A 9,133-nucleotide genomic window follows, 5' to 3' on the forward strand; every position below is an offset into this window, starting at 1 on the left:
AAAACGAAAGCATGAAAACAATATTTCACCATTTGAAGAAGTCACGACAGCTTCCGCGTTCGTTTCAGCACTAATCTGGTCACCAGGCTGATCTACTTGGTGCAGGCGTTAATTTAGACAGCTAAGCGGGAGCGGGGGCTTCTCATTCAGCAGTCCCTTCTATTGGCCTGCTAAGCGACAGTTCATGTTCTCTGCGCATGCTCCCTGTCTCCCTTTTTCCGGTAGCGACCATGGCGGCCGAGGAGTAAGTAATGCTTTTGGGAGGCAATCTGTTGCCATCCACCGCATTAAGACCTTCTTTGCAAGCCTTTCTTTTTTAAAAAAGTTTTATTATGGCTTTGTAACTTGGAAGGTTTTCCCTAAACTACTGCAACAGTTGTCTGGAGGTGTTAATTAGGGAGATGTGGCTGAAAACTGGATCCCTGCTGTAATGGATCGCGTTGAGTGTTGTAGAAACTTATTTTTTCAGAGCGAGAGAAGTGTAACGGAGGAGGGCATTTGCGGCCTCCCAGGTCCACTGTTGCTTGATTAATGGTTAATTAACCATTTATTTGATAAATGGTTTAATCTAGGCCTAGCTATTCCTTTCCGGTATCGTACACGCATACAGTGGGGGTGAATGGAAGACAGCAAGGAACGTGATCCTTCGCTCAAAATCAGGGATCTGAAACTCCGCGGTATTCATCCTTGAAAATGGCAAAAAACAAAACAAAACACACACCTTGGAATTCTTCCTCCTTTTCCATGATTTTTGAAAATAAATGTCTTCCAACTTCTGTCAATCAGTAGTAAACATGGTTTTTTTGTAAGTTTTAGAATTATTTTAGTGGGGCAAAACGTGCAATAGTAACAGGCAGAGTGAGTTGAAGGAAGTGTTTTTGTGACTGATATTTTAAGAATGGTTGATGATGCATATTTGGATCATTAGAATAAATACCATAAAAACTGCAAAAATGAGCCAAATAAGTTAAGAACAAAGTATATCTGAATTATCTGGTGTGCTTATATTTCTTGCAGTTCTGGGTTTTTTTAAAAAATTGGGTACATTTTACTAGTTATCAAACATTTTCACTTGAATAATTTTTGTTAATTTGCTTTATAATTTAGAGGAAAGAAGAAGTTGCCTTCAGTGCCAGAAAGCCTTTTAAAGAAAAGGAAGGCTTTTGCGGATTTAAAGGTCAAACGTATGAAGAGACTGTTGGTCCAAAAGAAGGTAAATACTATATTTTTAATCTACCCCATGAGACACATCCTACAACAGTTTACATAAGAGTACAGTAAAACAATAAAATCCAGTAAGATTTAATAACAAATTATATGCTCTTTTACATAGAATATAGACACATTATGTTTATTTGGCTTATTAACAAGTAAATCTATCAAATTGCAAATTAGTATGTGACTTAATTTAAAGCAAAGGTCGCCCTGGTATGTTTCATTTTGATCTGAAGAAAGGGTAATCAATTATGAACCTGCAAAAACTGCATTTATTTTTAGCTTTACTTTGAATTTTCTTTTAGTGTTTTGTAGCAGTGTGGCATCTACAGAACCCCAAAGTTTTCCCATTTCAAGCAAAACAGAGCAGAGTTTATCTTAAACATTATGCTTTTATTCTGAGTGTTCTGCCTTTTTTCTGGAATGGACTGCATTCAGTGTAGCATATTAAATCAAGTTATTTGGGATTCACATATGACTTTTCCAAATCATTCTAGCTTCTAATCTAACATGTTTTTCTTAATAGATCCTGGATTCATTTTTTCTTATATCTTGCACTTTAATTTTACATGGTTTAGCAAGATACATGCTAGAAAACTCTTCACTACTCAGGATTTTTCAGCCATTCCTAAATTGTACTTTGCAAAAATAATTCCTGCTTTCACTGTTCTTATTGAAAATCCTTGTCTATCCTAATCTGCTGTACATATATATAAAATGATGCAGCGTTGAGCAAGGGTTAGACGAGAAGACCTCCAAAGTCTCTTCTGTTATTCTTCTTTAGCTTAAATTTGGCTTGAATCTACCAAAATTTGGGAAGTTGCCCTTCCCTGCAAGAAAAAGGTAAAGATGGTAAAGATTAAAAAGAGTAAGTATTTACTTTAAAATAAATGCCATAAAAAATTGAGAACCAGCACAAGTTGATTAGAAATTAGGAAAAATATTTTTTTTAAAAAGAATTTACTGTCTTGGAGCTATGTTGTCTTTGAAGTGAAATAAAAAAATAAATTTCAGTGATATGACGAGTAAATTGAAATTCATATTCATTTTGTTTGATATCTAATTTTACCTGACAACATAGTTATGAGATTAAATGGAGGATAACTAGTCATTCTGATCTCCTGAGGGGGAGAAAAAGATAAATTTCTCAATATAACATTCTCATTTCAGTTGCGAAAGGAGGAACGAAAAGTCATTTATAAAAGAGCCCAGACCTACCACAAAGAATATAGGCAGATGTACCGTCGTGAGATTCGCATGGCACGTATGGCTCGCAAAGCTGGCAATTACTATGTACCTGCTGAACCCAAATTGGCATTTGTAATCCGGATCAGAGGGTAAGGTAAACAAGTGTAATGCTAACTCTGTGTGTAGTACTATTTAAGCCCTGGTAGGAAACCCACTGTTAAACAATTAATTCAAGACAATACTAATTAGGCAGTTTTATTTAGATGTCAATATTTTTTATTAAGGAGATTGTGATTGTTTATCACATTTACCTTGTCCAGTATTCAATTTAGGCACACTTTAAAGGCAGTTTTAAGTAGAATTTAATGATTTATTTCTATCCCAGTATTGTACTGATTATATACTCTATGAAGTCAGCAAGTCAGATCATTTTTGACCATGGTTTGAAAGGTTTCAGGCAAGATTTTTTTCTGTTCTAACGTAATGAGCTAAGAATTGAAGTTCAGCTTCTTGCATACAAAGGGATGTATCTGATCTGTTGATGAAGAATTGTAAATTAGCAAATGTTGGGTACAAAATGAGTGTGTTTTATGCAGAGTATAGAGAAAAATATAGGATAACATGTCAGGGATGTGAAAAACTCACTGATGCAGAAATAGAAATTTTGTTAGAAATCTGGAACTTTCTGCTCCCTCTCTAGACCCTGCCAAGTATTCTTTGAAATCAGGCTATTGAGAGGGTGGTTTTGCAGCTGCTAGAACTAGATCCTCCAAACTGGAAGCAGTTTAAAGTGTTCTGGGGTGATCAGTCTTAAAATAGGCCCCCCTTTTCAGGATATTTCAAACAGCTTCTGGTTTTAAGCTTTTATTTCTGGAGACCATGAAACTGCCTTTGGAAGTGTGGTCAGGACTGCGAATAAAACATTTCATAATTCTCTGGAAGTTTCCATGCACAAATCAGTGAGTTCTATAGATCACTACATGTTTGCATTTCTTAAGACAGATCTGAGATCAACCTAATTTTTCTACAAACTGTATGAGTTAGTACCGATAGCTGTCAACCAATAGTCAAGTAACCAATGTATGTTATGTTTGATCATCTAAACCTTCATAATTTATTTCCAATTGCTTCTTAGTTTAGGTTAATTAGGAAATGTATTTTTAGGGTATAGGTAATCAAATTTTGTAGAACTTTGCATAGTTCCTACCTAGATAACAGGAATTGCTTACCTTGGTTGATACCATAAAAGCTAAACAGGATTGGACCTAGTAAATGAGAGACCAAAAAATCTTGTGTGCAGGTAGGCTGGAATGTTGAAAAAAACATCTCAGAATAAATTTAGAACAAGCACATTAATGTTGTTCCTAAGAAATAGATGGACTTGCATCCTTCAATTAAAGAACAAGTTACTAATGTAGGACTACAATTATATATATTTTATACAATGCAACTTTTAGTATTGTATGTTAGCTTATAGATGCAACTTTATTAATAGCAAGTACATTTGAACGTATATGCTGAAAAGAGTTTCTATTTTGCCGTTTAGAATTAATGGCGTCAGTCCCAAGGTTCGTAAGGTCCTACAGCTCCTTCGTCTGCGGCAGATTTTTAATGGGACTTTTGTGAAACTCAACAAGGCATCCATTAACATGCTGAGGATTGTTGAACCTTACATTGCTTGGGGGTAAGTTGAATCACATTTAGTGATCACTGATTTTTTTAAAAGGATATGTCATTTATTAAAATCGGGTGAAATCTACCTTTTGTTAGTGCTCGCATTCACTTTTTAGTAGTGTTTTTGCTAATTTGCTATTTAGAGAGTCTTTGATCTAGAAGAGATTTTGCAACCCGGTCCTCAAACAACCGAGGTTTTATTATACCAGACTGTGTAAGACTTGGGGCCTGCTAACTACGGTTATAGGAAGCATGGTCAAATACTTGCTACAAGTGTTGTAAGATTAAAAACATTTCTTTATCAAGAAAGTAGGGGCGTCATCAACAAATAGTACCTCATTCTTATTCTCATGAATGCCTCAGAAACTTGCCATGATGGTTTTGGTCCAGCATAAGAGTATAATTTCTTTTTGTGTACCTGCTCATTCCTTAATGACTACAGAATGAGACATTCATAATGTCCTTGCAATGATTTAAAATAGAATTTGACACATAGACAGTGGTAACCACAGACTATAGAAGTCTGGAAGATTTGGCTGGATTTCTCTCTTGATCTGCCTGTGATTAAGACACTTCGTTAGAAATTAATTGGCAAGCAGGTATTTAAAAATATTTTAATGGCTATGTGCATATGTACCTTACTACAAAATAAGTAATATTCTTAATTGTTTATATGTGCACTTTTAAAGTTGAGAACTATCTTGTGTGTCATGATTTCAGTAGGAACATTTAAAAAAAATTAATATATAACACAATTGCAGGATATTTTTCCTTTAGCCCTCTCCATCTTTCAATCTAAATTTTCTGAGCAAGTTAGGCAGGGCTAGGTTTTCCTTAATACCTTTAATTTCAGTGCACTAGACGAAGTGTGAGTTTCAGAAGTTTCAACTTGCAGACTTTTTAATCATGTATCCCAAATGAATTCAGTATGTAAGAAGAATAAGTACCAAATATATGCAAAATATGGTTTTGTGATCTTTTTATTGATCAATGATCAAAGTAAAGTTCTGTCAGTAATTACACCAAAACAATTGTTTATCTTCTAGATATCCTAACTTAAAGTCTGTGCATGAGCTGATCTATAAGCGCGGTTATGGGAAGATCAACAAGCAGCGTATAGCTTTGACCGACAACTCTCTGATTAAGAAAAATCTGAGTAAGTACAATTTCCTTTGCATTGTTGCTTAACTAGTGATGGTATTAAGTTATAGCTACACCTATAAACTTGAGGTATGTTTTCTTTGAGGTACATATTGTAACTTTTGTACACAACATGATGTGCTGGTTTGAATAATCACAGTTATATTTTGTGTGTGTGTATGCAGGGGCTGTTTTTCTTTGAAAATTCACCCAACCCTTCTGCAGTATAATATATATTTGCTCATATTATTGAGCTGCATTTTCAAAACTTGGTAACTTATTGTTTCATGAAATAGGAGCTAAGGAACACAGCAATATATAGTGTTCAGAATAAGGTTTTAGAATTCCAAGTTCTTGTGTTCTTGCAGCTTACTTTTGAACATGCGTTCAAAACATCTGAGGTCAAAATGTTTCAGTCTATAAATATCTAACTTCACTGGAAAAATTCTAATACTACGGATTATATTTTCTGACAAGATTGAAATCTAGTTTCATATAACAACTTGTAATTTTGAAGTAATGAAATTTTTATAATGCTTAGAAGAATTATGTTTTGGAAACCTAATGATAAATATTAGCTCCATTGAGCCTTGAGATCTTACAAATTAGAATAACAGTAAAGATTAACAATTCCAGCAGTTTAAAATATGCAATATACACTTTGTAATACAGCAGGATTTAAAATAGTACATCTTTAATTATAAATCCAAAAAATAATTTGAGTATTTAAAAACTGCAAGATCGTGTGTGTATGTGTGTGTATTTATATCAAATCAATAGTTGTATGCAAAATGTTTTGAATTTGAAACATTTTGAACTTGTAAAACAAGTTTTAAACAGCTATTCCAAACATTTAAAAAATGTTCCAATGTTGAGAAAGTACCACTTGGAGCTCAAAACAGAGTGCAGAATTAGCACTTCTGAAATGAGTACTTCCAAAATGGCCAGAACAATCTATTTTGAACTTGAAACCACTGTTTTCAAGCTTATTTAGACTTTGACACATTTTGCACATTTCCATTATTTGAAAATAATTGGCAAATTTTAACTGAGCGTGTTTTACAGTATAGTACCTATTTATACTTGAGACATTTAATCTTTCACTGCTTTAAGGTTCTCTGAATGGAAGGACTTTGTTATATAAATAGTCAGAAAAGTAAAGTACTGAGCAGATGGTTTGTCAAAGGGTCAAGTGCCTAGAACATTGCTTCACCTGGGGACTCTGGCTTGTTTTTTGCTGTAGTGAGTACAGGACTTTTCCGTTTTATATAAGAGCAAGCAAAGGCTGTATCCTTCAAGTAGCATGGTCTGATTGGAGCATTAGTAGTTATGATCAGTTTTTAATTGACTGATAGAATACCTCTGATTTCTGCAAAAAGTGGGTGGAAATGTCTGTGTGTGTCTTATACAGTGAATGTTGCTGAAGCCCAGCCCACCTGCCAGCCCCCACTCTTTGGCCTCTGCCTCTCAGAAATTTATCTCCTTAGAGCAAACGGCCTGGTCAGCTTCAGCACAGCCTGATTTAGCACAAGCAGCTGATTGGTGGTTGGCTCGGCCTCCCAGAATACAGCATATCAGCTGTTCCAGGCTGCAAGGATCGTCGCCGCCCATCGCTGCTGCCGTCTCCACGCATCCCATTTTCGGCCTCCACAGGTCCTGTTTTTGGCCCGTTCCAAACAGAGTGGATAGGTGTCAGCACCGATCCCTATCGCCTGGAACAGGCCAAAAATAGGTTGTGCAGAGGCTGAAAACGGCATGCAGAGGCCAAAAACGGGATGTGCGGAGGCCAAAAATGGCTTGCAGAGGCAGCGATAGACGGTGGCAACAATGGGCAGTGGTAATCCCGTAGCCTGGAACAGCTGATAGGCTTTATTCCAGGAGGCCGATCCAACTGCCAATAAGCTGTTTGTGCTAAAGTAGGCTGTACTGAAGCTGACTAGGCTATTTGCTATTTGCTGCAAGGAGGTAAATTGCTGGGAGGCAGAGGCAGATTTTTTCCCCTTTGTTTTCCTCCCCAAAAGCTAGGTATGTCTTATACTTTGGAGCATCTTATAGTCCAGAAAATACGGTATTTCATGTGGGCTTCTTACTGGGATGTGTAGTTGCATATGCACAGGAGATCTGGTGAACTGGGCTGTCATCCACACTGGGGTCTCTAGATTTCTAGTTAAAACACTTCTGCTGCAACCTCCCAGGGAGATTCAAAAGTAGAAGTCTTAAGTCCTTCTAGAAAAGTGTGCCAATTCAAACAATTTCTAAACTTAACAGCTTCAGTGATTCATTTAATAAGTGTGGCAAAAAAAGTCGTAAAATGGGGCAAAATTCACTTAACTGTCTCAGCAACAGGAATTTTGGGCTCAGTTGTCATAAATCAAAGACTACCTGTATTTTTTTTATGATTCTCCAGTTACAGCTTTTTTAGGGATTTGCTTGCCTGGCTTCTTGCTGCCTGGAAGAAAACTTTTGCTTTTGTCATTAGGGAGAAGGCACAACAAAAGCAAATCATTTCTTTTTAAAGTCCACCAGAGACAGTAATGTTACTATTTTTCTTGGTCCTTCAGTTTCATTTGTTCTCAGGACTGATGCTGTAGATTTATTTGATTGACAGATTTCCTTAAACTATTTCATATCTGAACGTGCCGGGATGCGAAGGTTGAAATATTTTGAGCATGGTAAAAGAACATTTTGCAGATTATTTTAATATTTTCTGGTGTTTTAATTTTCAGAAAAATATGGCATTATTTGCATGGAAGACTTGATCCATGAAATCTATACTGTTGGCAAAAACTTCAAAGCTGCAAACAACTTTCTCTGGCCATTCAAGCTATCTTCTCCAAGGGGTGGAATGAAGAAGAAAACAACTCATTTTGTAGAAGGTGGTGATGCAGGAAACAGGGAGGACCAGATTAACAGGATGATTAGGAGGATGAATTAATGGTAAGATACAGTTAGATGAGTGCATTTCCAGCATACAAATTTTGATCCCTTTATTATTTTTTTTACTAGTGCTGTTATGTTGTTAATTCTATGCTTTAAATAAATACCAGAAAAGGAATTAGTTTTTTTCGTTAATGGGTTTTAAATGTTGCCTTTCTGGGGCTGTGAGGGAAGGAAGAATAGATTAAATTTTTATTGGGGTATAAGATAAAATGATTTATGTTTACACTCCTAAGTGTATTCTAATTTTATTTTAAATAAAACTTAGCTTTTGTGCTGGCTGTAGCCAATCCATCTAGTTGCCATCTGCTTTGTAGAATGTAGCCATGAAAGTACCACTCAAAGGTTCTGTGGGTCCTTGATTCAGAAATGGGGAAGTAAATGCAATATAATATGTTGGTGGTTTTCAGAAATTTTAATACATTACCTGTATTCAGTTTTTTTCTCTGTGAAATGTGATTTGTTTTCCACTTTTTAAGTGTTAATATCTCTTCTCTTCTAGAGGCTCAGAAGATGACTGCTCTACACTTTGTTAATAAAGAGAACTATGAAAACTGCTTGCACTGTTAAATTCTTTTACTGATACATGAAGTGCTTCTGAATATTCTGATTCCACTAAATATGATTAAGTAATACAATAGTGAAGTGAATGTTGTTATTAAATAACCTGAGAGTCATAAGATAACTTCAATAAATACAAGGTGTATCTGTATGGTGTATAGACACATGACGATTTCAGCTATCTAACTGTAAACACCTGTTTTGCCAGGGTAAAAGTTTTAGTTAAATAGTGTGTCGTCATGTTAAGTAACTTGCTCATTAGTATCGTATATTGTGCATTTCAAACACATACATTTAATCCTGCTTCTTTCAATAAACCAGTAGGATAAGCTAATGGAACTATAATTCAGTTACTGGAAGGAAACCATACATGCTTTGTATTATTATGTTGACTTAATTGCTGAATAGCCCCTATAAG

The 9,133-nt window shown here is 35.5% G+C and overlaps 1 protein-coding gene across 1 annotated transcript; it reads left to right on the top strand.

Annotated features, from left to right (window-relative positions):
• The first annotated feature begins 165 nt into the window (after positions 1–165).
• Positions 166–8,711, top strand: RPL7 (ribosomal protein L7). Its single transcript, XM_058175096.1, has 7 exons — positions 166–244; positions 1,108–1,213; positions 2,386–2,552; positions 3,950–4,087; positions 5,124–5,233; positions 7,944–8,154; positions 8,657–8,711. The coding sequence occupies exons 1-6, from the start codon at positions 198–200 to the stop codon at positions 8,150–8,152; spliced, it is 777 nt and encodes a 258-aa protein (XP_058031079.1). The 5' UTR covers positions 166–197; the 3' UTR covers positions 8,153–8,154; positions 8,657–8,711.
• Positions 8,712–9,133: the final 422 nt, after the last annotated feature.

Source organism: Ahaetulla prasina, chromosome 3 (genome assembly GCF_028640845.1).
Source record: "Ahaetulla prasina isolate Xishuangbanna chromosome 3, ASM2864084v1, whole genome shotgun sequence".
NCBI lineage: Eukaryota > Metazoa > Chordata > Lepidosauria > Squamata > Colubridae > Ahaetulla > Ahaetulla prasina.

What these genes read in the sequence shown, in the direction of transcription:
- RPL7 (XM_058175096.1), top strand. Translation starts at nt 198, where the DNA reads ATGCTCCCTGTCTCCCTTTTTCCGGTAGCGACCATGGCGGCCGAGGA. An exon ending in GCGACCATGGCGGCCGAGGA is followed by an intron (nt 245 to 1,107) that starts GTAAGTAATGCT and finishes TTTATAATTTAG; the next exon opens with AGGAAAGAAGAAGTTGCCTT. An exon ending in TTTGTAATCCGGATCAGAGG is followed by an intron (nt 2,553 to 3,949) that starts GTAAGGTAAACA and finishes TTTGCCGTTTAG; the next exon opens with AATTAATGGCGTCAGTCCCA.